Source organism: Gorilla gorilla, chromosome 20 (genome assembly GCF_029281585.2).
Source record: "Gorilla gorilla gorilla isolate KB3781 chromosome 20, NHGRI_mGorGor1-v2.1_pri, whole genome shotgun sequence".
NCBI lineage: Eukaryota > Metazoa > Chordata > Mammalia > Primates > Hominidae > Gorilla > Gorilla gorilla.
Window position 1 is genome coordinate 11,482,741 of NC_073244.2, and position 27,204 is coordinate 11,509,944.

Here is a 27,204-nt window from a genome sequence, read left to right on the forward strand (position 1 = left end):
GTGGGTGGGTGTGGGTGTGTCGGGGGCCCGCAGTCCCCTGTCTGTTGCCCGCTCTGAGCCACACCCTCTCCGGGTGCTGCCTGGTCGTGAATCGAAAGCCGTGGCCCGCCCACCCTTCCCGGGGCAGCAGGTGAGGAGGCCACCGTACTGCAAATGACTTTAATCATTAAATAGCTTCTATGCCACACTCTGATTAAGCCGATTGAGGTCCCTGGGATCTGGGGTCCGCTGCCAGGTCCGGGCGCGCTCCCCACAGCGCTCAGTTCCGGCCCAGACAGGGCCTGACATCCGCCGCCTGCAGTCCCGGGGCGGCCGTCACCGTTCCACGGCCAGCGCCTCTGCCTGCTCGTCCGGGAAGGCGATGTCGAAGATCTCCCGGTAGTGTTGCACGAAGTGCACCTCCAGGCCCTCGGTGATGAAGGCTGCCAGGTCGTAGAAGTCCTTCTTGTTCTCGGCTGGCAGGACGATGCATGTCACCCCTGCGCGCTTGGCCTGGGGGCAGAGTCAGGGTCAGCCCTGCCTGGGCCTGTGGGAGGGCGGCAGGTGTGCTATCCTCCAGGAACGAAAGGGCTTCCTGGGGACCGGCGACACACGGTGATGCCTGGTTCTAAGCAGTAAGTCCCAAAACCCACCAGGATCCCCGTCTCCCACGGGGAAACAGGCTCAAGGCAAAACCACTGGCCTTGGCTCCAACAGCCTGAGAGCAGGAGCCAGGGCCTCCCCACCCCCTTATCTAGAAAGTCTGGCCGTGCGGTGGGAGCAGTCTCAGGGCTCTGGATGAGCCACACACCCACGGCCTCACATCCAGGGGTCAGGCAGTGTCTGGGGCCTGAACGGGGTTCCTGTGAGCATCTGCATCTCTGCCCCCAGGCCCTGCGTCACCCCCCTCACCTCCGGAGGCTACACAGATCTGGAGTAGATGCCAGGCACAGCCCCTTGAAAGGACAGCAGTTCCCACTGTCACCGCACACTGCCTCCATGGACAGTGAGCCTCCCAATTTGCCTCCACCATTTTATCATCTAGGAAGTCTGTGCCTGGTGTCCAGTTCAAGGTGGTCACAGCCACTTGACCATGCCTCCCTCATGGTGGCATCTCCTGACTGACTCCACCAGGCTTCCTAGATACATGGCAAGTGTGCTCCAGTCTGGGGACAGGCAGGGAAGAGTGGGGACAGTGGCGCTCCAACCTGCTCAGCACCCTTGGAAGAGGCCAGCCCCTGGGCCAGGGGCTCCAAACACCCCTGCCACCAGTAATCCTAAACCTCGTCCCCGTCTCCAGCCTCTCCCTTGGCGCTGGGCTGCCTGGGAAGGGAAGCAGGAGCCTCCCCCCCCAATCCTACTGGGGAAGCCAGTGGAGGCTCAGAATGTTCTCCACAAGACTTGCTGTGGAGAAGGCAGCTAGGGCGGTGAGCTTAAGGCCAGCTCCAGGCCAGAGAGACCTGCTTCCAAAGCCCAGGGCTTCCCTCTCCTTGGCCCAGGCAGAGGCTGCATGGCGGGGACTGGGCCTGTCCCGTGGTGGTGTGGGCCCTGCCAGTGCTGTGGGGTGGGCACAAGGACACTCACCGCAATGGTCTTCTCCTTGATGCCACCAACAGGCAGGATCTTGCCCGTGAGGGAGACTTCGCCAGTCATGGCCAGATTCTGTCGGACAGGCCTGCCCATGGCCAGGGACAGCAGGGCCGTGACGATGGTGCAGCCCGCGCTCGGGCCGTCCTTGGGGGTGGCGCCCTGTGGAGGCATGTGGGGAAAGTGGGTGAGCAGGTGGCCAGCAGCCCAGGGACTGGGTGGGAGCGGATGGCGCGGTCACCTCGGGCACATGCAGGTGGATGTGTGAGGTCACCAGGTAGTCATTGGTGGGGGCGTGCTGCATGAGGAAGGCTCTGGCGAAGGTGTAGGCTATGCGGGCACTCTCCTTCATCACCTCCCCCAGCTGGCCTGTCACCTCCAGGCTGCCATCCTTGTCACCCTTGGCGTCCTTGTCCTGTGGCCGTCTCAGGGATGTCTCCACAAACAACGTGGAGCCTCCTGAAACAGGTGTGGAGCTGTGAACACGGGAGGCCTCGGAGCCTGGGCCGGTGCTCACTCCACCCCTCGGGGCCACTCTGACCGCTCCTGCCCCAGTTTAGCATCTTGGTGCCCCTGGGCAGGGGCTGGTGTCCCATCATGAGCCAACGCTGGCCTCTACGTTTGCTGCATTGCGGGTTCCTGGCTCTGTACGCCCCACAGGGCAGCCCCCAGCAGCTGCCAGCCACAGAGGACACGCCCAGGGCTGCAAGGCCCAGCTGCCGCTGTCCTGCAGACAGACACAAGCCCTTCTCCAGCCCCTCCCGTACCATCCCCTTTGCCCTCTCGCCTCCTTTGTGCGTGGTGGCCCCAAGGCCCATCTGGATGAGCTTGTCCTCACCTGTAAGCCTATCAAAGTGTCACCCAAATCAATAAGGCCCATGGTGTGCTGCCACCCCCGTGTGTCACAGCCTTCCCCTCCCTCAGCCCAGACCCCCTGGGCTCCCCGCACACCACCCCCCCGCCAGAGGCCGTTCAGAGCCACCTGAGGCCCACTGCACAGGTGTACAAGGTGGGACCTGCTTGTTCTCGGGTAGAAATGGGAATGGCTTTGGGGTCTTCTCCCGCCACCACGCTCACCCATTGCGGTCCAGGCCAGCCCCATGACCACGCCGGGCGGTGTCACGTCATACATGCGCTCCACGGTGAACACGGGCTTCCCCACGAAGTCCTGCAGGTTCTCAGGCGTCACCTCCACGGACTCGGCCTCGCCGCTGACGATCTTGTAGGCTGATTTCCGTAACACCTGGGCGGTCAGGGCAACACGATGGGCACGGGAAGGTGGGGTGACGGTGCAGGAAGGTGGGGTGATGGGCATGGAAAGGTGGGGTGATCAGTGTGGGATGGTGAGGTGGACGGCAGGTGCCAGGAGGGCGGGGCGGCCGCTCACCTTCTCCACTTGCTTCTGCAGGTTGCGGACACCGCTCTCGCGGCAGTACTGCTTGATGAGCAGCGTCAGCACGTCCGATGACAGCTTGGCCTTGCTCTCATCCAAGCCACACAGGGCGCGAGCCTGGGGCACCAGGTAGCGCTGCAAGGGCGAACGTCAGGGTTGGGTCTGGAGGGACCTTGCCCACCAGCTCAGTCCAGAACCTGGGAGCCAATGCCTCTCCCATGGCCCCCAGACCCTGGCCTGGGAACGAGGTCCCCGATGGTGAAACCAGGGCCTGGACACCCCGCCCTGCCACCCACCATGCCCAGAGGCCCCAGGCCTTTGCTTGTGCTGCATCCTCTGCTTGGATCCACTTCCTATCCCCCAATGGTATCTTAGATGCCGCTTCCTCCAGGAAGGCCTCCTGGTTGCCCCATGGGCTGGCCCCATACATAGACCCAGGGCCTGTAGGGTGGCTGACTGGTTTACGTGGCTGCTGCCCTCAGCACATGAGGAAGGGGACTGGGTCAGGGGCTCCAGGGTCACCCACAGCCCCACACGATTCTTGCCACAGTTCTGAGCTCTAATGGCATGGGGGAGGGCATCTGTGAGACGGACAGAGCCATGCAAGCCACTCTACATCTGCCACTGATACTGGGGGGCACTCCTGATGCCCTGAGGGATCCCCATGCCCCCCAGTTCCCCAGGAACTACAGGCCCGTCCCTTGGAGAAGTCAGGCTGGGAACTGGGCCCAGCAGTGGGCATTGAAGCCCCCAGGGGACACGAGGATGCTGGGGGGGGGGGGCACGAGGATGCTGGGAGGGCCTCAAGGGCAGGGACCAGTGCCCACCACTGGCTGTCAAAGGGCTCCTAGGGGAGAAATGCACTCAACCCCTTTGCAGAAAAAAAAAACACATGAGAAATACGGGCCCCCGCATGCTCCTCACTGAAACCACTCCTCCTCCAAGCCTCATTCTGGGTGGGAGCCACAGGCCCCACTGCTTCCGGCTGCCAGAAACCTTCCCTACACTCTGGGCCAGGTGGGGGCCCCGCCATGGGGCAGCCTGGAGGCCCCGGGAGACGGAGTGTGTGGCAATGACAGCTGGCGGCCGTGTGGCCTGACGGTGGTGGGTGGTGTTTTGGACAGTCCCAGGCCCTAAAACCTGCGCCCACTCACGCCAACTGCAGCTGCTCGCAAGCGTCTGGTGTGTCTCTCACGGCCCCATCTGTTCCTCTCGGCCGCAGGTCCCACCTGTCTCTCCCGGGCCCAGGAGCTCCCAGAGGCACGGCCTCTGCAGGCTCTGGGGGGCGCCCCCTGCTCTGGGAAGGGGACAGCAGTGGGGAGGGGCTGGGCTTACCTCTGCAATGGCCAGCTTCTCCTGGGCCACGTAGCCCGACACGTTGATCATCTCCATGCGGTCTCGCAGCGGCTCGGGGATGGTGTCCGTGACGTTGGCCGTGCAGATGAACAGCACCTGGGGGCGGCGGCAAGGTGCTGGGGACTGGCCGCTTACCCTCCCCACCAAGCCCAGGCCCCAGACAGGCCCCCCACCTTGGACAAGTCCACGGGCACGTCCAGGTAGTGGTCCAGGAAGTTGGCATTCTGCTCTGGGTCCAGCAGCTCCAGCAGCGCCGACGACGGGTCCCCCTGGTAGCCTCGGCCGATCTTGTCCACCTGGGGCAGCAGACAGCAGGTGGTGCCCCTCGCCGTACCCCTGGCCAGCCCGCCCAATGGGGAGACCTCGGGGTCGGGGCTGGGGAGGCCCCGAGTGAGAGCAGCACCCACACTCTGCCTTGGATGGGCAGCCTGCTGGGCGTGGCTGTGGGTGGGAGGGACCCGTCTGTGCCATCAGGGCCAGCGTCACGGCGACGGCCCCTGAGTTGGCTTGGGGATCCTAGGACCCAGAGGGCTCGGCTTCATCTTGCGCATGGCATTGCCTGGTCAGGGTTGCCTGGGGCTCTGGGTTAGGGGGTCTCCGGGCCTCTCCGCACGCACCTCGTCGATGAGGATCAGGGGGTTCTCCGTCTTGGTCTTCTTCAGACACTGGATGATCTTCCCGGGCATGGCGCCCACGTAGGTCCGCCTGTGGGTGCACAGCGGGGTCAGAGGTCACTGGGTAGCCTGGCTCGGCCACGACGACACCATGCACCCTCCAGGGCCACAGGGGAGAGGCCACCTGGAGCCCCACAAGATGTGGCCATGATGCGGGAGGCAGAAATGCTGGCAGCCGCCGGATGTGTGGCACCTGCAGGCACGCTGGTCACTTGCCCTGACTCGCCAGCTCAGATTCCGGGGTCACTGATTCAAAGCCAGATCTCCCTCAGTCCCATCCCTCAGCTGACACCATGGTGAAAGCCAGACAGGCACTGGCAGCAGGCCCCCACTCCTCACTGAGGGACGCCAGGCACGCCTCATCCCTCAAGGGCTGGGGTGGTACCAGCCATGGCCAGCACTGGCTCTCAGGAGGGCTTCCTGCAAGCTCTGTGCTCTGCCCCAGCACAGGGGCCCGGCCCGCAGCAGGGACAGAAGAATCACAGGCCCCACGAGAGGCAGTGAGGAAGGCTCTGTCTGTGGGATGAAGACACAGGGAGGCAGGGATGGAGGGACTGAGATGCCACTGGGATGTGTGTGACACTTTAAGTGTGCAGGGGGCTAAGGAGTGTCTTAGGGAGAGGCCCCGAACAACGCAGGTGAGGAGAGAGCCACGTGAGGGTCTGAGAGACGTGTTCCAGGCCCAGGACACAGCCTGTGCAAAGGCCCTGAAACAGGACCACGCCTGGTGTGTTAGAAGAACAGCGAGGAGGCCGTGAGACTGAGGCAGAGGGAGGAGGGGGGGAGAGGAGAGGGGGGAGAGGGAGGAGATGGAGAGGGAAGTGGGGAGAGGGAAGGGGGTAGAGGGAGGGGGAGGAAGAAGAGAGGGAGAGAGAGGAGGGGGTGGGGCAGGTCATGCAGGGTCCTGTGGGCTGCAGTGAGAACTTGGGCTTTGACCAAGGAATGTGGGAGCCCTGGAGAGCTGGAGGCAAAGGAGGGTTTTGCTGCTGTTATCAACAACGATCCATCTCCCCGCAGCCAGTCTCCTGTCCTTGTCCTTGTCTCAGGAACCCAGAGAGACGTCAGCGCAGACGCCTGCCCAAGCCTGCCCTCCCCGCAGCCCCGCTACCTGGTGACTCCCTCCCAAGGCCAGAGGTGGTCCAGGCTTGTTCAGAACCCCGCCAGGGTCTCTCCTCTGGCAGTGAGTGGGCCTTGCCTGCACCTCTAGCCATCCCTGAACCAGGGTCCAAGAGGCTTCGCCACCACTTCAGACCGCTTGCCCAGGAAGGACTGGGCGCCCCCCACACCCACCCCTCCACCTTCACCCAGCTGCTCCTTCCTGCTCAGACCCCAGCCCAACCAAGGGCCTGCAAAACAGGTCTCCTGTCCCCCCCACACCCCCACCCCTCTGGGCCCCCACCCCCTAGTCAATCTGGGACCCCCAAAGCTGCACTGGCCCCACCTCCTCCAGCTCCTCCCAACTCCCGGCTGGTCAGAGTGGCCGCCCCCTGGGGACTGGACACTGCGCGGGCCAGCATGCTGTCACCCTTGCAGCGGGCGGGCAGATGCTAGGAAGGCCTGAGCCGGGAGGTCCAGAGCTGGGGATGTTTTTAGAGAAGGCAGAAACGTTCACTTTAAACCTGGACTCAGGTGAATGCCTTGCAGGACGGAAACACGTGGCGGACTCAGCAGACGCCTCACACTCGGCTCTCACTGAGGCTACAGTTTCCAAAGAACCGCTGTCTACAGAGGCTGGCGAGGAGGGAAGCCCCAGAAAAGCCGCGCCCGGCTGTCCACCCAAAGGGTCAGGTGGGAGGGCGCTGAACTCTGAGGGCCGTGGCCCCTGCTCCTGGGCCTGAGGCTGGCCGGGAGGAGTGAGCCCACAGAGGCGCCGAGGTTTCTCTGGTGTGCGCAGCCCGGTCCTCACTGGAGACCGTCTCTCCTGACTCCAGCCCACAGGCTTCGGGGTGGGGGGTGGAGCCGACCCCACCCCTAGTCCTGGGGCATCAGCCACAGCCCACATAGACCAGCATCTGCACGGCAAACGCCGGCCCTGCAGCTCTAGCCCGGGCATTGCAGGTCCTGAGCTGGAACTACCGGGGGTGTCTGCTGAGGGCCGGCCCAAGAAGTCTCTCTCCCAGGGGTCAAACCATGGAGGTTCCTGCCAGCGCTGTTTGAGCACCTGGAATCAGCCGGGCCTGAAGTCCGCCACATGGCTGGACTTTTCAGTTACTCCAGCGTGAGTGGAATCGGTTGCCCACAACCCGGATTGCTCTACCAGATGTTAAAGGGTGACCGGAGAAGACGAAGCCCGGCAGCACAGCTGAGGGGAGTGCGTGGGGAGAGCTGTCAGGCCAGGCCTACCTGTGGCCCTTGATCTCAGCCACGTCAGTCATGCCCCCGACGCTGAAGCGGAAGTACTCTCGATTCAGGGCGCGGGCGATGGATCGGGCAATGCTGGTCTTGCCCACGCCAGGGGGGCCATAGAAGCAGAGGATCTTGCCCTGGGTGGAGCCGCGGAGCTGGCTGACGGCAATGAACTCCTGCAGACAGAGGCAGGTTCAGTGGGCACATGAGCTGGGGAAGCCGGGGACCCGCGCATGACTCTCGCCACCTGCACACTGCCTTTCAGACGTCTGAGGGCTGCGAGAAGGGACCAGGATTGTCCGGGAGGCTGAGCACATCAGAGCTGCCACTGGCCACGGGGAGGGGCAGCCTGTGACAAGGGCTCCATTTAACAATTTAACACCAAAGGACAACTAGGTGCCAGGAGACCGCAGCCACCCAGCAGTGCCAGGCCCGTTCAGCGGTTTCCGGGACCCTGAAGACCGCAAATGCTCCACACTCTCCGGTCCAACCCAGAGAAGCAGTCCACCAATGCCTCTGGCTCCTGTTTTTTTTTTTTTTTTGAGATGGAGTCTTGCTCTGTGGCCCAGGCTAGAGTGTACTGGTGCGATCTCATCTCACTGCAACCTCAGCCTCCTAGGTTCAAGCAATTCTCCTGCCTCAGCCTCCTGAGTAGCTGGGATTACAGGCGTGAGTCACCATGCCCGGCTACTTTTTTTGTATTTTTAGTAGAGGCGGGGTTTCACCATGTTGGTCAGGCTGGTCTCGAACTCCTGACCTTGTGATCCACCCGCCTCGGCCTCCCCAAGTGCTGGGATTACAGGTGTGAGCCACCACGCCCAGGCTCTGACTCCTGTTTTTTAACCTCTGACTCCCACCTGCCTGCCTGGTTACCAATGTCTCAGGAGTGATATTTTAAAAATTAATTTAAAATTAATTAGTTTTCAGACAAGGTCTTGCTCTGTCGCCCAGGCTAGAGTGTAGTGGTACATCACAGCTCACTGAAGCCTCCACCTCCGGGGCTCAAGCAATCCTCCCACCTCAGCCTCCCAAGTAGCTGGGACTGCAGACACGCAACACCACACCAGGCTAATTAAAACAATTTTTTTTTCCTTTTTGAGATGGAGTTTCACTCTTGTTGCCCAGGCTGGAGTGCAATGGCACGATCTGGGCTCACTGCAACCTCTGCCTCCTGGGTTCAAGCGATTCTCCTGCCTCAGCCTCCCAAGTAGCTGGGATTACAGGCATGCACCACCACGCCCAACTAATTTTGTATTTTTAGTATAGATGGGGTTTCTCCATGTTGGTCAGGCTGGTCTTCAACTCCCGACCTCGGGTGATCTGCACACCTCGGCCTCCCAAAGTGCTGGGATTACAGGCATGAGCCACAGCGCTCAGCCCCAATTTTAAAATTTTTTGTAGAGATGGGGGTCTCACTCTGTCACCCAACCTGATGTGCAGTGGCATGATCACAGCTCACCACAGCCTCAACTTCCTGGGCTCAAGTGATCCTCCCGCCTCAGCCTCCTGAGTAACTGGGACTACAAGCAGCCCCACCATGCCCGGCCCATCAGGCATGACTTCAGTCCACCTGGGAAATCCTCGAGCCCCCGGGGGCAGGGCAGGATGCTCCCTCCGCTGGGATCCCCCCAACCAGCACCCCCAGGCCTACGAATTCACCAGGGGGCTCCTTTGAAATCTCAACCCACAGCACACAGAGTCCTGGGCCCGGGCACCCACATGCAAATCCACAACAGGCCAGACACTGGGCTCACCAGGATGCGTTTCTTGACGTCCTCCATGCCGTAGTGGTCTTCCTCCAGCACTGCCTGTGCCCGCGCCAGGTCCAGGTTCTCATTGCTGTACTTGCCCCAAGGGATGGACGTGAGCCAGTCTAGGTAGTTGCGGGTGACACTGCCAGGGGACAGATGGAGAGATGCTGAGTGGAGCTCACGAGCTGCCCGTGTCTCTGCTGGACTTGGCTGGGTGGTTGCAAGGGGCTTGAAACCATGTGTGGGGCTGAGTGCGGTGGCTCACGTTTGTAATCCCAGCTCTTTGGGAGGCCCAGGTGGGAGGATCACTTGAGCCCAGGAGTTCAAGACCAGCCTGAGCAACTCAGCGAGACCCCATCTCTATAAAACAATTTACAGGCCAGGCACAGTGGCTCACGCCTGTAATCCCAGAATTTTGGGAGGCCGAGGCAGGCGGATCACAAGGTCAGGAGATCGAGACCATCCTGGCTAGCACGGTGAAACCCTGTCTCTACTAAAAATACAAAAAATTAGCTGGGTGTGGCAGCGGACACCTGTAGTTCCAGCTGCTCAGGAGGCTTAGGCAGGAGAATGGCATGAACCCGAGAGGCAGAGCTTGTAGTGAGCCGAGATCGTGCCACTGCACTCCAGCCTGTGCAACAGAGTGAGACTCCATCTCAAAAAAAAAAAAAAATTTACAAACTGCCCTGTCCAAAGCACCCAGTGCAGGAAGGAGGAGATGGCCGGAGGTCCACTGCTGACTCATCAGGAGAGCCAAGACGGCACTGGCTTCTGCCCAGGGCTGAGTGAGCAGAACCACAGAGGGGACGAGGCTTAGAAAATGGGACAAGGCCTGACCCAGGGCAGGTGGGGAAATGGAGGCCAGGTCCCCTGCCGGGAGAGTGACGCTGAAGGTTGGGAGGGCAACTCCATATTGGTCCCCGAGTTGGGAGCCGTGCAGCTGTGAGCAGCAGCCACTACGGGCCAGGAGCAAGTCAGTGAGGGCTGCAAGGGCGCATGGCAGGATTGGGGAAGAGGAAGAGGAAGGCTTCCGAGGAAGGGCCAGGTGGCCCCATGAGCAGACACTGTCAGGGTGCACTGCCACCAAACTGGCATACGAGACGCACTGGGACAGGCCAGCTGGGCCACACGGATGCTGGAGTTTAGAGACACATGAAGTCACTGTGGAAGTGACACAGGCAGTGACACTTTGCGGAGAGCATTCTGGGTGGGAGAGGTAGCTGGCAGCCTGCTGCAGGCATCTTGGTGACACGCAGGTACTGAGGGCTTGTCCCCCGTGACTTCCCAGGACCTGAGGACAGAACCCGCCTTACAGACCCTCTCAGCTCCTGGGGGAAGGAGCTATCTGCTTCTGCAGGACAAGGCCCGGTCTGAGCAGGTACTTCCACCAGCCCAAGGGCAGCTGAGGCACTCGCTGGGAGACAGAAGAACCCCGAAAACATCTACATTTTCCCCCCACAGGAGGCGGTGGCACAGGCCTCTCACATGGCAGCAGGGAACTGCAGATGGGGCTGAGTGAAGGTCCCCGAGACAGGAGAGCATCCTGGGTGACCCAGGGGGCCCAGGGTCCTCACCAGGTCCTCACGACAGGAGGTGGGAGGTGAGAGACTGACTGGAAGAGGCTGCGCTGTGGCTGTGAAGGAGGAAGGGGCCCCGAGCCGAGGGATGCAGGCGCCTCCAGATACTGGGAAAGGCGGGAAACGGATTCTCCTCTGGAGCCTCTGGGAGGGACGGGCCCGGCCCACAGCGGGATCTCAGGGCTCGGCATTGTGTAAGGCACTAAGTTGTGGCACCGTCGGAGCAGCCATGGGAGCTCACAGGCCACTCACCAAAATCGGGGTGTGCTGGGAGGGGAAGCCACAGCCTTCGCACGCAACCAGTGCCTCTCAGGGCCCTGGGGGAGAGACTCCGGCGACCGTGACATTCAAATCTGAGGCGGGGTCCTGGCCCAGCAGCCAGGAAAGAAACTCGTGCCTTCCCTCTAAGCGCTGTCCTACGGCCTGCCCAGCCCTGCCCAGCCCTGCCCCGGGGACTTCTGCCTAGAAGCTGCCCTGGCGTGACAACTGGTTCCTGGGCTGAAAACAGAGCATGCTGCATGGGAAGCAGTCAGGTGGGTTCTGTCCTGGCTGGACGTGGGCATGGCTGAAAGGATCTCAGAGGTACCTGAGGCCCTCAAACCTGGGGCGGCCACCCTGACTCATGGCATGCTCAGGACAGTGGCCCCCGGGCAAGGCCAGTGCTGCGGGAAGGCATGGTCACTTCCTGGCTGACTCTCGAAGGGGCAACAGAAGCCAGGGGTAGCCTTGGAAAGACAGCCATGGGGACTCCTGGTCCTGGCGAGAAGGCCTGGCTTAGGCCAGGCGTGGTGGCTCATGCCTGTAATCCCAGTACTTTGGGAGGGCAAGGTGGGCGGATCCCTTGAGGTCAGGAGTTTGAGACCAACCTGGCCAACATGGCGAAACCCCATCTCTACTAAAAATACTAAAAATTAGCTGGGTGTGGTGGTGCATGCCTGTAATCCCAGCTACTCAGGAAGTTGAGGCAGTAGAATTGTTTCAACCTGGGAGGTGGAGGTTGCAGTGAACCAATATTGCACCACTGCACTCCAGCCTGGACAATAGAGCAAGACTCTGTCTTAAAAAATAAAAAAAAAGCCAGGCACGGTGGCTCGCGCCTGTAATCCTAGCACTTTGGCAGGTCAAGGCAGCCGGATCATTTGAGGTCAGGAGCTCGAGAACAGCCTGAACAACATGGTGAAACTCCATGTCTCCTAAAAGTACAAAAAATTAACCAGGCGTGGTGGTGCATGCCTATAGTCCCAGATACTCGGGGGACTGAAGCAGGAGAATTGCTTGAACCCGCAAAGCGGAAGTTGCAGTGAGCCAAGATTGTGCCACTGCACTCCAGTCTGGACAACTGAGCGAGACTCCATTTCAAAAAAAAAAAAAAAAAAAAAAGCAGCCCTGGCTTAGAGCCAGACGTCCCTGGGCTCAAATCCGTGGCACCACCTACCAGTTCACAGGCCTTGGCCACCAACTCAACAGCCCTGAGCCTCGATTTCCCTGTAGAATGGAGATGGTGATGACGTGTCCTGCCCAGAACAGGGCTGATGCTCACTGGGTGCCTCCCAGCCCGCACCTGCCACAGCAAGAAGGTGCCACAGGGCTACCCCGCTGGGTCCCCTGGCCTGCCTAAGATGGGGGCTGAGGAGGGGTCACCCGAGGGCTGGGCCACCCCGGGCCTGGCACTCACTTGAACTCTGAGGAGTGGTTGTCCAGCAGGCCCAGCTTGCTCAGCTCCTCGTCCACAACATCCATGACATGCTTGGGGACCACGAGCTCCTTCAGGCGCTCCCGGAACTTCTCCTCGATGGCATCCTTGTCGTCCTTCTCCAGGCCCAGCTCCTTCTTGATGATCTTTAGCTGCTCCTGCAGCAGGTACTTGCGGTGGGTCTGCTTGATCTTCTCCTCCACCTGTGGGGTGAGGTGCTGCCATCAGGCCCTGGGTCCGGGAAGGTGGGTGAGTGCGTGTGTCCCCAGACGAATGGGGACCCTCTGCTCCCCCAGGACTCAGAGAGAAAAGAAACGAAACCCAGAGCACAAAGCCTTTGGTTCCTTCCATCTTCTTTTGTTTTTGAGGCAGGGTCTACTTGTGTTGCCCAGGCTGGAGTGCAAAGGCACCATCATAGCTCACCGTAGCCTCCACCTCCTGGGCTCAAGCGATCCTCCTGCCTTAGCCTTCTGAGTAACTGGGACCACAGGCACCTGCCACACCTGGCTCTAATTTTAAAATTTTTTGTAGAGATGGGGCCAGGCGCGGTGGCTCACGCCTGTAATCCTAGCACTTTGGGAGGCTGAAGCGGGCGGATCACTTGAGGCCAGGAGTTCAAGACCAGCCTGGCCAACATGGTGAAACCCTGTCTCTACTAAAATACAAAAATTAGCCGGTGTGGTGTTGCACGCCTGTAATCCCAGCTACTCGGGAGGCTGAGGTGGGAGGATCACTTGAGCCCTGGAGGTGGAGGCTGTAGTGAGCTGAGATTGCGCCATTGCACTCCAGCCTAGGTGGCCGACTGAGACCCTGTCTTAAAGTAAAAAATTCTGAAAAATGCTACGACTGTGAGGTGACCAGCCATCAGGCAGGCTGTGATCTGCCGAAAATCATGACAGCGAGCCTCAATGGCTGGGTCTTAAGAAACAGCATCTTCACTTTTCCCAGGCTGCTTTCCAATTTCCAACACTGTCCCCAAGATTACAAAGGCAAAGGAATTCTTCCCTTAATGTTGGACGGTCCTGAGACTGCTCCACCCTGGGCTCGTTACACTGGGACCAGCTTTAAGCTTCCCTGTTCAATGCGGAGAGTTCCACAGCCCAGGATGACAGAGCAGATGATGGCACGAAGCCCTCAAAACCCAGACAGGCCTTCTTGGCTTGCCCTGGCCGATGCCACCGGTCCCTCCGTGTGCTCCAGAGCCTGACTGATGTCACGTGACCCGACGGGAAGGCCCCCAATAGTGGCTGCGCCTCAGCCGCGGGCTCACCTCCCGCCCCAGGCGCTGCTGCAGCTTGCTCAGTTCAAATTCCTTCTTCAGCAGGGAGAGGGCCTTGTACAGCCGCTTAGGAATCTGCCGAGACAGGGAGGACAGAAAGGATGAGCAGAAGTCGGCATCTGTGCGTGTAGGGCCGAGGTTGGGGGAAAATGCGCACCCTGAGAGATGCTGCCGGGAGGACCTGGCCATGCTGCACCCGGCCATGCTGCACCCAGCACAGAGGCATGCGTGCCCTCTGCCCCAACAAATCCTGTGCTGGAAACGCATCCTACGGATACTCCGCAGGCCCTCCAGCTGCGTGCATGGGGACGCTCTCAGGAGTGCTGCTCACAACAGCAAAAGACTGGCAACGCCCCGGGTACACGGCCCAGAGGATCCCACTGAACCCGCAACGGTGACTCCCAACCGAAGGCTATGAAGCCACCGAAAGGCGGATGGATGTGGACCAAGACACGCAGCGGGAAATCATCTCAAAAACAGAGCCAGGGACACACAGCTGGGTGTGGATGGTGCACAGTGGAGGGACAAGGGCAGCCAGGCATGGGGGAGCTGAGGAGGAACAGGGGCAGCCGGGCATGGGCGGAGCATAGTGGAGGTGGGGTGCAGCCAGGCGTGGGGGGCTGTGGAGGTGAGGAGCACTCACATTGGTCTCTTCCAGGACGTCCTGCAGCTCATGGGACTCGGCCCCGGTGAGCGCGGCACCCATGTCGCTCAGGTAGATGGGGTTGTCCACCACCCGCTGGCCAGCCTGCATCATCTGCAGCACTGACTCCCTGGGGGACAAAGGGAGCTGCCTCGGTGGCCAGGGCCTCACGCTCTGCTGCAGTGCAGCCCCCAAACGGGTACCCGGTCCTCAGGGTCCCTGTCCCCTGTAGCTATGGGCACGGTCTAGGGGTGCTCGCTGGGAGCCAGCTCTGCTGCTTGTTCTCCAGAGTTCAGGGCCACCCGTCCTGGGCTGGAAAGGCATGCAGCATCCTCACGTGCAGCCACCACAGGAGCCGTGCAGTGACCTCACCTCAGCAGTCTGCTCCCCACTCCCCCAGCCAATGCCACCAACAGCTTCCGGCCTCAGCAGAAGGGGACAAGGAAACTGGGCCTGCTGAGTCGGCCCCGGGCCTCCCACCTGCCCCATGCCCCAGTGGGCAACAGGCTCCTCCACACAGGCCACTCCTTGGGGCAGGCAAGGTTTCCTCCCAGGAGGACGCTGAGGAAGCCCCCTACCCACCCAGCTGCAGAAAGAGCTGCAGAGATGCCCCCGCCTGGCCAGCTGCCCCCGCCTGGCCAGCTGCCCGCACAGAGGCCCACCTGTAGAGAGGGTTCAAGGCAATGATGTCCCGGATGGTCTTCACGATCTCTGCGGTCAGGGCCTGCCAAGTATGGGGGCAGGTCACTGGGGCCCAACAGTGCTCCAGCAGGGGGTGGGGTGGGTGGGAGGCATGGCCCTGGGAGCCCCACCCACCAGCTCCATCACTCCCTCCCCTCCACCAACTGGCCCTGGCCACGGATGGCCTGGGAGATGGAGGAGTGCAGTCTCTGGTGGACTCACCAGTCCCAGGGACACAGGACCAAGAGAGTCAAAACTAAAACCAAACCCTGTCTCCTTACCCCTCAGAGCCTTGTCCTTAGGACAAGCTATCTTGGGGGGAAAAAAAGAGACTGTGTTTTCTTTCCTTTATTTTTTTTTTTGAGAGACCAAGTCTTGGCCGGGTGGGGTGGCTCATGCCTGTAATCCAAGCACTTTGGGAGGCCGAGGCGGGTGGATCATGAGGTCAGGAGATCGAGACCATCCTGGCTAACACAGTGAAACCCCGTCTCTACTAAAAAATACAAAAATTAGGCGGGCGTGATGGCGGGCGCCTGTAGTCCCAGCTACTCGGGAGGCTGAGGCAGGAGAATGGCGTGAACCCAGGAGGTGGAGCTTGCAGTGAGCCAAGATCGCGCCACTGCACTCCAACCTGGGCGAAAGAGCGAGACTCTGTCTCAAAAAAAGAAAAAAAAAGACCAAGTCTTGCTCTGTCACCCAGGCTGGCGTGCAGGGCTGCAATCATGACTCACTGCAGCCTTGAATTCTTGGGCTCAAGCGATCCTCCCCGCTCATTTTCCGGAGTAGCTGGGACCACGGGCATAAGCAACTGCACCTGCCTACAACCAAATTTTAATCACCTGGTCTTGGCCGGGCGCGGTGGCTCACACCTGTAACACCAACACTTTGGGAGGCAGAGGTAGGTGGATCACTTGAGGCCAGGAGCTCAAGACCAGCCTGGCCAACACGGTGAAACCCCATCTCCACTAAAAATACCAAAAAAAAAAAAAAAAAAAATTAGCCAGGTACTTTGGTGGGTGCCTGTAATCCCAGCTACTAAGGAGGCTGAGGCAGGAGAATCGCTTGAACCCAGGAGGCAGAGGTTGCCATGAGCCAAGATTGCGCCAATGCACTCCAGTCTGAGTGACAGGGTGAGACTCTGTCTCCAAAGAAACCGTAATCACCTGGTCTCTAGTCTTTGGCTTTGACGCTGAACTGTCTGAGCTGACCCTGGTAGAAGGCACCAGAACAGGCCCACTGGAGGTCCGGGGCACTTGCTTTAAGAACAAGTTCAGCTGGGCGCAGTGGATCACGCCTGTAATCCCAGCACTTTGGGATGCTAAGGCGGGCGGATCACGAGGTCAGGAGATCCAGACCATCCTGGCTAACACGGTGAAACCCCGTCTCTACTAAAAAATACACAAAAAATTAGCCGGGTGTGGTGGCGGGCACCTGTAGTCCCAGCTACTGGGGAGGCTGAGGCAGGAGAATGGTGTGAACCCAGGAGGTGGAGCTTGCGGTGAGCCGAGATCACGCCACTGCACTCCAGCCTGGGCGACAGAGGCTCCATCTCAAAAAAAAAAAAAAAAAAAAAAAGAACAAGTTCGCTGCCCCTAAGGAGTCTTGCCAGTTCTAATCACATTTGTAAGTTTGGTCGCTGTCTTCCCCGTTGCAAGATTCTCACAGGGAATGCTCCAGTGCTGAGCTGCCCAAGACAGTGTAGCCGCTGGTGGCTGTCTGAATTTTTTCTTTTTTTTTTTTTTTGAGACAGAGTTTTGCTCTTGTTGCCCAGGCTGGAATGCAATAGTGCGATCTCGGCTCACCGCAACCTCTGCCTCCCAGGTTCAAACAATTCTCCCGCCTCAGTAATCCCGAGTAGCTGGGATTACAGGCATGAGCCACCACACCTGGCTAATTTTTTTTTTTTTGTATTTTTAGTAGAGATGGGGTTTCTCCCTGTTGGTCAGGCTGGTCTTAAACTCCTGACCTCAGGTGATCCGCCCACCTTGGCCTCCCAAAGTGCTGGGATTACAGGCGTGAGCCCACCGCGCCCGGCCTTAACTTTTTTATTTTAATTTTTAGATACAGGGTCTCACTCTGTTGCCCAGGCTGGAGTGCAGTGATGTGATCACAGCTCACTGCAGCCTCAACCTCCTGGGCTCAAGCGATCCTCCCACAGGTTAGACCACTGGTGTGTGCCACCATGCCCAGGGATTTTATTTTTTTTGTAGAGACAGGGGTCTCAATATTGCCCAGGCTGGTTTTGAACTCCGGGGCTCAAGTGATCCTCCTTCCTTGGCCTCCAGAAGTGTTGGGATGACAGGCATGAGCCACTGCACCCAGCCAATAAAATGTTCCATTCTGTTCCTTGGCCACAGCAGCTCTACTTCAAGTGCTCAATACTCACAGGTGGCCGGGCACAGTGGCTCACGACTATAATCCCAGCATTTTGGGAGGCTGAGGTGGGCGGATCACCCGAGGTCAGGAGTTTGAGACTAGCCCGGCCAACATGGTAAAACCTCGTCTCTACTAAAAATACAAAAATTAGCCGTGTGTGGTGGCACGTGCCTGTAATCCCAGTTACTTGGGAGGCTGAGGCATGAGAATCACTTGAACCTGGGAGGTGGAAATTGCAGTGAGCTGAGATCGTTCCATTGCACTCCAGCCTGGGTTGACAGAGCCAGACTCTGTCTCAAAAAAAAAAGAAAGAAAAAAAAAAACCTCGCAGGGGGTAGTGGGGCAGGATAGAAGTGCTGACCTCGGCCGGGCGCGGTGGCTCACGCCTGTAATCCCAGCACTTTGGGAGGCCGAGGCAGGCGGATCACGAGGTCAGGAGATCGAGACCATCCTGGCTAACACAGTGAAACCCCGTCTCTACTAAAAAATACAAAAAATTAGCCGGGCGTGGTGGCGGGCGCCTGTAGTCCCAGCTACGCGGGAGGCTGAGGCAGGAGAATGGCGTGAACCCGGGAGGCGGAGCTTGCAGTGAGCCGAGATCACGCCACTGCACTCCAGCCTGGGCGACAGAGCGAGACTCCGTCTCAAAAAAAAAAAAAAGAAAAAAAAAGAAGTGCTAACCTCAAGAACCCAGGTGGGCCTGTGGACAGGACTTTCCACCCCTGCCAGCGCCCACAGCAGACATCACCAGTTGCTCACAGCACTTCCCCCTAGGCCCTGCAGCAACCTGGGGAGGAGGCCAATGACACCAGGCACACAGGTAAGGAGCTGACACGCTTCAGGCCTTTGGTTAGCTTCGCTGATTGTCCCTACAGCGGGAGGGCAGGTGGCACCGCCAAGAGCCTACCCACCTCGGAAGCTGACTCCTTGTGCCACCAGGCAGGCAGGACGGCCTAGGTTGGGGGATCAGGGTGGCCAACAGGCTGTTTCCTGTCCTGCAACCACTGGTACCAACCTCCCAGGCTTGGTGGGAAGAAGCCAGGGCTGGAAGGTGTTTTGGTAACCGCTGGAGGCTTTGGCACAGGGGACACGGGCTGGGGCTGGACCTGGGTTCCAACCCTGTCTCCTTCCTGAGCAGCTACAGGCTCCAGCGAATTTCCTGTGCCTCTCCCATCCCAGAGTCTTCCGAAGACCTCTGGGAGGAAAAGCACCCTCTATGTTCCATTAGAATTGAGTTCCAGACAGGCCAGACCCTTCCTAAGGGGCTCAGGGTGGGAGATAACTCCTTGGAGAGACTGCAGGAACGGCTCAAGGGAGCCCGTGGGGGAGGCGGCTGTGGCCGCCCTGCGTGACGCACGGACTCACTTTCACCTCCTCCGTGACCTGGAAGTCCTCGTGGACAACGTTCTCTACCTCCACCATGAGCACCTCAGCCGGGAGCTCAGGGGCGGGCTCCATCGCCAGCTCCGCCGGGTGCCTGGCGCTCAGCTCGTCCTCCGCCTCCTTCTTGCCCCGCTTTGACTTCCTGCGGGGCTTGTGCTTGTTCTCCGCCTCCGGCTCCTCGGGCTCCACCTCCAGCTGTCTGCTGATATGGACTCTGACACGGGAGCAAGGCAGGTGTGAATCAGCCGCTGAGGCTGGGAGCTGCCCTGGACCCGGCTGAGGCCTCCCCGGTGGCACAGGTGGTCCAAGGGTCCTGCTGAGCCCAGACCTCTGGAGCCACAGGGTGGCTACAGGGTCCTCAGGCTGGAGACATGAGCCGCTTTCTCGGGGCCTCCCAACCAGTGTCCCCTCCACCCCTTAGACTCCAGCCAGATTCAGGCATTCCCTGCATCCCACACCAGTGCATCACTGTCCCCATCCTAAGTATCGTGGATAAGCTGCAGTGACAAGCCCCAGGGCCTCCTGTCGAAAACGGTGTCAGCCTGGCTGGGCACAGGCTGGTCTCCGAGACTCTATGCCCTGGACTCAGCTCATAGCAGCTCCTTCCTGTCGTTCAGGTCTCGATTTCAAGGACACCATCGCAAAGACTGTCCCCAAGCACTTCACAAAAGCTACCCACCTCCACCTCTCACGCTGTCTGCGTCTCCCCTCAGAGCAGCTAGCACTACCTGAACTCAGGGTCTCGCTCTGCTGCCCAGGCTGGAGTGCAGTGGTGTGATCATAGCTCACTGCAGCCTTTACCTCCTGGGCTCAAGCAGTCCTCCTGCCTCAGCCTCCCAAGTAGCTGGGACTACAGGAACATGCCGTCACATCTAACTTTTTATTATTGTTTATAGAAATAGGGTCTTGCTGTGTTGCCCAGGCTGGTCTCAAACTCCTGGGCTTAAGCGATCCTCCCACCTCAGCCTCTTGGGTAGCTGTGACCACAGGCATGAGCCACCACATCCAGCTAATTTTTCTATATTTTTTGCAGAGATGGGATCTCACTATGTTGCCCAGGCTGGACTCAAACTCCAGGCTCAAGCGATCCAATTGCCTTGACATCCCAAAGTGCTGGAATTCCAGGCAGGAGTCACCATGCCCAGCCCTGCAGCTCACCACTTTCTGAGACAGGAGGGGTCCAGAGGTGACATGTCTCACTCTCACCCCCAGCTCTGGCCTCACTGCTAGTGAGAAAGCCGCGGGGCTGACGGACAGGGCAGAGGCTGATGCTGCGGCCTGAGGCATCCTGGCTGGTCTCCCGCGTGGTACTCTGCCCCCACCCCCGACTGTCCCCTGCCAGCCACCCACCTTCTGTGTCCCATGACGATCATGCGCAGCTTGTCCCCAAGGTCCTGCATCTCATGGATCTGGGCAAACGTCCCCGTGTGGTAGATTTCATCCAGGCTCTCGACCACATCCGACTCATTGCTGTGGGAGAAGAGCACAGAAGAATGTTGGAACATGGCTTTCATGCTAGGCAGGATGTCTCTGGCTGAGACGGAGGAGGGAGAGAAAAGAAACGCCCCTACCAAATGCTACTGAAAACCAAGAGCGGCCTCCTTGGCTCCCGCAGGAGCTCCAGAGCCTAGGGGAGCTTCTGCCAGGTCAGGGCTGCCCCAGTGGTCACAGGACCGGGTGGGTGGCTCCTCGCTAAGTCAGCCACAAAGACATGGTCCAGGTGGGACTTTGATGAGTCTCTTCTATGCTATCACAGAGCCTGCTTCGAATGCATGCACGGAACTCTTTTTTTTTTTGAGATGGAGTTTCGCTCTTGTTGCCCAGGCTGGAGAGCAATGGTGTAATCTCGGCTCACTTACTAGGTTCAACCGATTCTCCTTCCTCAGCCTCCTGAGTAGCTGGGATTACAGGTGCCTGCCACCACGCCTGGCTAATGTTTTGTATTTTTAGTAAAGACGAGGTTTCATCATGTCAGCCAGACTGCTTTGGAACTCCTGACCTCAGGTGATCCATACGCCTCAGCCTCCCAAAGTGCTGGGATTACAGGTGTGCGACCCCATGCCCGGCCCATGGAACTCATTTCTACGTGGAGCCATCATCTCCGAGCGGCTAGCTCGACTTTCAGGTAGCCTCATGCAGCATTTCATCACTAAGAGTCCCTGAAGTTAATTTTCCCCACATCTTAACAATGCATGAAGTTTAGTACTACAAGCTGAGTTCTCAGCCCAGGCTGAAAAGGTAGCCTGCGTGGCTTCCGGCCTTTATTCTGGAGGTCTTCCCTGGTTTCCTTGGGGTCAAGGGCCAAAGGTGCAAAGTACAGAGTAGGACTTGTGGCGAGCTGGACTCTAGGGCAACGTCAACAAGGGAATGAAGGAAAAAATCACACTTACCTGTCATCTCTCTTTAGAAAGACGCCGACATAAGGCTGGGCGAGACGAACTTTCCTTCTTAGCAGCTCAACCAACTTCTTATTTTTAACCTAGCATGACAATGACCCCAAAGTGAAATGCAGAGTAGATTTTTTTTTTTTTTTTTTTTTTGAGACAGATTCTCATTCTGTTGCCCTGGCTGGAATGTAATGGTGTGATCTCGGCTCACTGCAACCTCCACCCTCACTGAGTTCAAGGGATTCTCCTGCCTCAGCCTCCTGAGTAGCTGGGATTACAGGCATGCACCACCACGCCTGGCTAATTTTTTTATTTTTAGTAGAGATGAGGTTTCACCATATTGGCCACGTTGGTCTCGAACTCCTGACCTCAGGTGATCCACCCACCTCAGCCTCCCAAAATGCTGGGATTATAGGCGTGAGCCACCAAACGCAGCGCAGGGTAGCTTTTCTTTCTTTCTTTTTTTTTTTTTTTGAGACGGAGTCTCGCTCTGTCACCCAGGCTGGAGTGCAGTGGCACGATCTCAGCTCACTGCAACCTCCGCCTCCTGGGATCAAGCAATTCTCTGCCTCAGCCTCCTGAGTAGCTGGGATTACAGGCGCCCGCCACCAGGTCCGGCTGATTGTTTTGTATTTTTAGTAGAGATGGGGTTTCACCATCTTGGCCAGGATGGTCTTGAACTCCTGACCTTGTGATCCACCCGCCTCGGCCTCCCAAAGTGCTGGGATTAGAGGCGTAAACTACCACGCCCGGCCTCCCAGGGTAGCTTTTGTAGCTGACATTTTTTGACAGCAGAGCCGCTCTAACCCTGTGTAGATTATTCTCTGGGGATATGCTGATTGCATCCTGGATACTAATCAACATGGTTTGGGAACGCCTAAACCAGGAAAAAAAAAAAAAAAAAAGTGCTGGAGGCCAGGAGGCTGTGGTGGTGAATACAGTGAGCAGAAGTGACCAGCTGGATTCTTCTTAGCGGTTTCCCCACTCCCAAAGGAAATTCAAAGTAGACGAATGGTCAGAACCCAGAAACTGATTTAACATCCAGCTTCAAAGGGGATGTCCAGGGCAAACTGTCTTGGTTTGAAAATCAAAACCATTCTGCTTTTATTAATGTCAGAATAAACATAAGTAATTCAAATGTGACCCACTCCAGAGATTGAGAACTTCCTTTTTTTTTTTTAAAAAAAATAAAGTTTCAGGCCGGGCACGGTGGCTCACGCCTGTAATCCCAGCACTTTGGGAGGCCGAGGCGGGCAGATCACGAGGTCAGGAGATCGAGACCATCCTGGCTAACACGGTGAAACCCCGTCTCTACCAAAAATACAAAAATTAGCCGGGCGTGGTGGCAGGCGCCTGTAGTCCCAGCTACTCGGGAGGCTGAGGCAGGAGAATGGCGTGAACTGGGGAGGCGGAGCCTGCAGTGAGCCAAGATCACACCACTGCACTCCAGCCTGGGCAACAGAGCGAGACTCCATCTCAAAAAAAAAGAAAAAAGTTTCACTCTGCCACCCAGGCTGGAGTGCACTGGTGCAATCTCGGCTCACTGCAACCTCCACCTCCCAGGTTCAAGCGATTCTCCCAACTCATCCTACCACGTAGCTGGGGTTACAAGCGCACGCCACTGCACTCGCTAATTTTTGTTTTATTAGTAGAGACGGAGTTTCGCCATGAGCCACCATGCCTGGTTCCTCCAATTTTCATTGACAGTTACTTCCTTATCACATCATATGCTGTTCATTAATGATCAAGACCCCCAGGATCACAGCACATTCTCAACGGCAGGTTCAGGGCTAATGATGTCTTCTAGGAAGCATTTGAAGGCGCAAGGAGCTCACCTGATTTCTTTCAAGCCTTTGTTAATTCACTGGACAGACCTTGATTAAAGGTAATGGCCTGGCTAGCCTGGTAATGGTAGCTCATGCCTGTAATCCCAGCACTCTGTGGGGCCGAGGCGGGAGGATCGCTTGAGCCCAGGAGTTTGAGACCAGCCTGGGTAACATAGTGAGACCCCATCTCTATTTTCTTTTGAATTTTTTAATTCTTTATTATATAATAAAGTTAAAAAAATATATATATATATGGTAATGGCCCTCAAACTTTTGCAGGCACCAGGATGACCTGAAGGACTTTAAGCAGCTCACTGCTGGGCCCCACCCTTGGAGTTTTTGATTCAGTTCTAGGGTGGGTCCAAAAATCTGCATTTCAAACAAAAGAGCATCACATGATGCTGATGCTGCTGGTCCACGACCATCCTTTGAGAGCCAGTGTTTTGACTCACTCCCTAACACAGGCTCTTAACTTGTGGTCCAGAAATTCCTGACACTATAGATACATACTTGTTTTTTTCTGGGAAGAAAGTCGGTAACACCTGACAGGAGGGTGTGTGACCCACTGTTATCAGTAAAATGTCTGTTTAGAGACAGAACGGTTGTACCTCTGTACTGTAAGGAAAAATTAGCATTTGGACAAAAAGTTTTCTTAGCAAGACAATTTTACTTTCTGAAGAAAGGGTACTCCTCGCAGATGGAACAATGGCGAGAGCAGAGCACACCTGAACAAAGGAGGGAAGCAATTTTTTTTTAAGACAGAGTCTTGCTCTGTCGCCCAGGCTAGACTGCAGTGGAGCAATCTCAGCTCACTGCAAGCTCCGCCTCCCGGGTTCACGCCATTCTCCTGCCTCAGCCTCCCGAGTAGCTGGGACTACGTGCGCCCGCCACCACTCCTGGCTAATTTTTTTGTATTTTTAGTAGAGACGGGGTTTCACCGTGTTAGCCAGTATGGTCTCGATCTCCTGACCTCGTGATCCGCCCACCTCAGCCTCCCAAAGTGCTGGGATTACAGGCGTGAGCCACCGCACCCAGCCCACGAAGTTAGTTTTTAAAAGAAACTATTACTTCTAACACTTATGATTTATTCTTTAATACCCACCAAAAATTAAGAGCCATTGTTCCTTACTCAAAAGTTGCTAATAGGAGAGAAGCTTCTAGAGCAAGTTGGCCAGACAAGTCAAGTACAAACTGAAGAGTAAATCAAGCTTTGCTAACAATTTCAGAAACATTTACTGGGTCCCAAAGAAGTTGCCTCCCAGTTTCCCCTCTGCCAACAGCTGATAGCTGCATCCTTGGCATCTGCCTCCTGGCCTTGGCAGGATCCATTTTTATGATTTACAACGCATCATCAACCAGAAATACAATGAGAACCACCTGCCAGTCTCCCAAATACTATCTGCAGCCACTCATTTAACTCTCCTGGCTAGCTCCACGTGGGCAGTCTGAACTCTCTTAGAAGAATCATCTCTCTGCTCAGGCACCCGGAGCAAGGGGCATCTGTCACTCTGCAGAACGGAGGGGACCAGGCCTGATGAACACCATCCTGGGCCCAGAAACCCGGGAGGGTAAAGAGAACTGCCAGGGGTGAAGTCAAGGATGGGAAAAAGGCCTCCGGGGCAGAGTCCTGAAATGTCAGAAGTACACCAAAGAGGAAACAGCATCACGTTATTGCTGAGGCAGGGCCTCATTCTGTTGCCCAGGCTGCAATGCAGTGGTGACACCATGACTCACTGCAGCCTTGATCTCCCAGTTTCAAGTGATCCTCCTGCCTCAGCCTTCCAAGTAGCTGGGAAGACAGGTGCATGCCACTGTGCCCGGCTTTTCTTTCTTTCTTTTTTTTTTTTTTTTTTTGTAGAGACAGGGTCTATGTTGACCATACTGGTTTCAAATTATGCTCCTGCCTCAGCCTCCCAAAGTGCTGGGATTAAACATGTGAGACACCGTGCCCAGCCCACATGGCCTCATTTAAATCCCACAACAACTCTAATAAGACACTAGCATGTCCAGGTCACAGATGAGAAGATGGAAGCCAAAGGAATAACTTGCTGAACGTTATGGAGCTAGGATAGGACCCCACAAGGTCTTGCTTTGGGGGCCTGCATCAGTAACCAGTACTCAACATCAAGGAAAGGCCTTGGGGCCGGGCGCAGTGACTCGCACCTGCAATCCCAGCACTTTGGGAGGCTGAGGCGGGTGAATCACTTGAGGTCAGGAGTTCGAGACCAGCGTGGGCAACATGGTGAAACCCTGTCTCTTCTAAAAATAGAAAAATTAGCCAGCCATGGTGGCGGGCGCCTGTAATCCCAGCTACTCAGGGGGCTGAGGCAGGAGAATCACTTGAACCCGGGAGGCGGAGGTTGCACTGAGCTGAAATCGCGCCACTGCACTTTAGCCTAGATGACAGAGTGCAACTTGGTCTCAAAAAAAAAAAAAAAAAAAAAAACTTGGAGCAGCGTTGGAGAAGCTCCCTCTGTCCCCTCTCTACTGGCTGCTGCCCCTCTGAAATGGCCTTTCCCTTCCCAACAGATCCTTGAGATTTGTTTAGAAGAGTCTGGAGAGTGAGCGCAGAGGCTGACTCACTGCGTGACCTTGCTCAGCCAGTTAAGAGATAACCTTCCCATAGATCCCACTTTCCACATCAGTAGTTTTTTTTTAAGGGAAGGGGAGCTGGAGGAGAAGGCTTTTGGGGCCTTCCTACTGTAAAAGCTCAAGTTCCTTACACTCACTGCTTTCTCTCTATTACATCATCCTGCTCCCTCCCCACCCCCAAGGCTCTTAGTCTGAAATGATCTAATTTCTACCACCGGAATGACTTGTTCTCTACAGTATTCTCAGCACTTGCTACGTGGTAGGAGGTCAAGAACACACTGAATAACCCACCTCTTCACACCCTCCTAAGCCTCCTGTCCCATCCATGCTCTACTATTTCTCGTAATTATTGCCTTCTAATACAATATCGTTACTAAACATCTTTATTGCCTATCTCATCCTGCCAGAATGTAAGCTCCAAGGCAGATTTATTTTTTAAGAGACAGGGTCTCGCCATGTTGACCAGGCTGGACTCCAGGTTTCCAGCAATCCTTCCACCTCAGCCGCCAGAGTAGCTGGGAGTACAGCGCGCGCCACCATGCCCAGCTTCAAAGGCAGAAATTTTTGTCTGTTTTGTTCACTGCCATATCCCCAGAACCTAGAACACTCTCTGGCAAATAATAAGCAATCAAGAAGTATTTGTCTAAGAAACGAATGAATTCTGATCCCAGTGAGGCTCGTAACCAGACGGCAGAGCGCCTGGGGCGAGGAGGTATTACAAAACTCGTGCCAAGTAAGGAGAAAACTAACAGCGCCGTAACACTACTCAGGTCCCTCCCGGCCCCGGATTTCTATGACCGGGGTTCTAAGTGGATAATCCTAGGCTCATCGGGTTCAACTCCTCTCATCTAACGGATCCTAAGAAATCCGAAAGGGAGAAGACTTTGGTCAAGGTTCCCAAGCTAGTGGTGAGCAGACAAGGATTCGAACTGCACCCTTCGAGAAACTTCATATCTGAAAAAGTTGCGAAACACGAGGGCGCTCAAGTGATCCCACGGTTCAGCCCGCTGCTTGCAGAGGTGGGAAACCTGAGGCCGAGGCGGGGACTCCCATTACCTCGATAATCTTGATAAAGCGCGGGAACACCGGGTTGCGGGTGATGGCGATGAGCGGCAGGTGCGGAAACACATCGGGGATCGTCATGGGCGTGAGCGCCGTTATGACCGGGCCTTCCCCGCCGCCCGCGCTGCCCCCCGCGCCGCCGGCTCCTTCCTCCGCGCCGCCCTCGGAGGCGTCCTCGCCCCCCGAGAATGCGCCTCCGCCGCGGCTGCTCGCTTCCCAAAACCCCCGCCATTGGCCCCCAATTGCCGGGCCTCGGCCCCACAGTGCCCAAGGAGGAGAGGCGTCGCAGGTCCGCTGGCCTCGAAGCAACCACGCTCCGGCTGCAGTGGGGACCCGCCCCCCGGCGGCGGCCAGCATCGGCCGCCGCAGCGCCCAGCACCGCGCCGCTCCCCACAGTCGCACGTAGCCAGTGCTCGCCGCCATAGCCCGGCCATACTGGCGGCTCACACAACTCGCGTCATTTCCGCTCGCCGCGAAACGCACGTGACGCCCGGCGCGTGCCTCGATACCCGATGGGCGCGTGGCCCGAAACAGCGGCTTCAGGTAGCTGGGCCTACGCGGAGAAGAGGGGGCGGAGTTCGAGCATCGGATCTTCTCCGCCTCTTCCGGTCTCCCACTT

At 57.5% G+C, this 27,204-nt stretch overlaps 1 protein-coding gene across 2 annotated transcripts; it reads right to left on the minus strand.

The window, feature by feature from the left end:
• Positions 1-145: 145 nt before the first annotated feature.
• LONP1 (lon peptidase 1, mitochondrial) lies at positions 146-27,175 on the minus strand. Of its 2 annotated transcripts, XM_055371369.2 has the most exons (18): positions 26,580-27,175; positions 21,109-21,197; positions 20,069-20,188; positions 18,701-18,932; positions 14,941-15,002; positions 14,279-14,408; positions 13,627-13,710; positions 12,339-12,559; positions 9,090-9,228; positions 7,333-7,511; positions 4,933-5,020; positions 4,489-4,611; positions 4,295-4,411; positions 2,954-3,094; positions 2,644-2,809; positions 1,808-2,025; positions 1,564-1,728; positions 146-492 (listed from the first exon to the last, which is right to left on the minus strand). In XM_055371369.2, exons 1-18 carry the CDS (start codon positions 27,006-27,008, stop codon positions 316-318), a joined length of 2,880 nt encoding a protein of 959 aa, XP_055227344.1. In that variant the 5' UTR covers positions 27,009-27,175; the 3' UTR covers positions 146-315. The 2 variants fall into 2 exon arrangements, with proteins under 2 accessions (XP_055227344.1, XP_055227345.1); XM_055371370.2 differs by lacking the exon at positions 1,808-2,025 and having other exon boundaries at positions 26,580-27,147.
• Between the last annotated feature and the right edge of the window lie 29 nt (positions 27,176-27,204).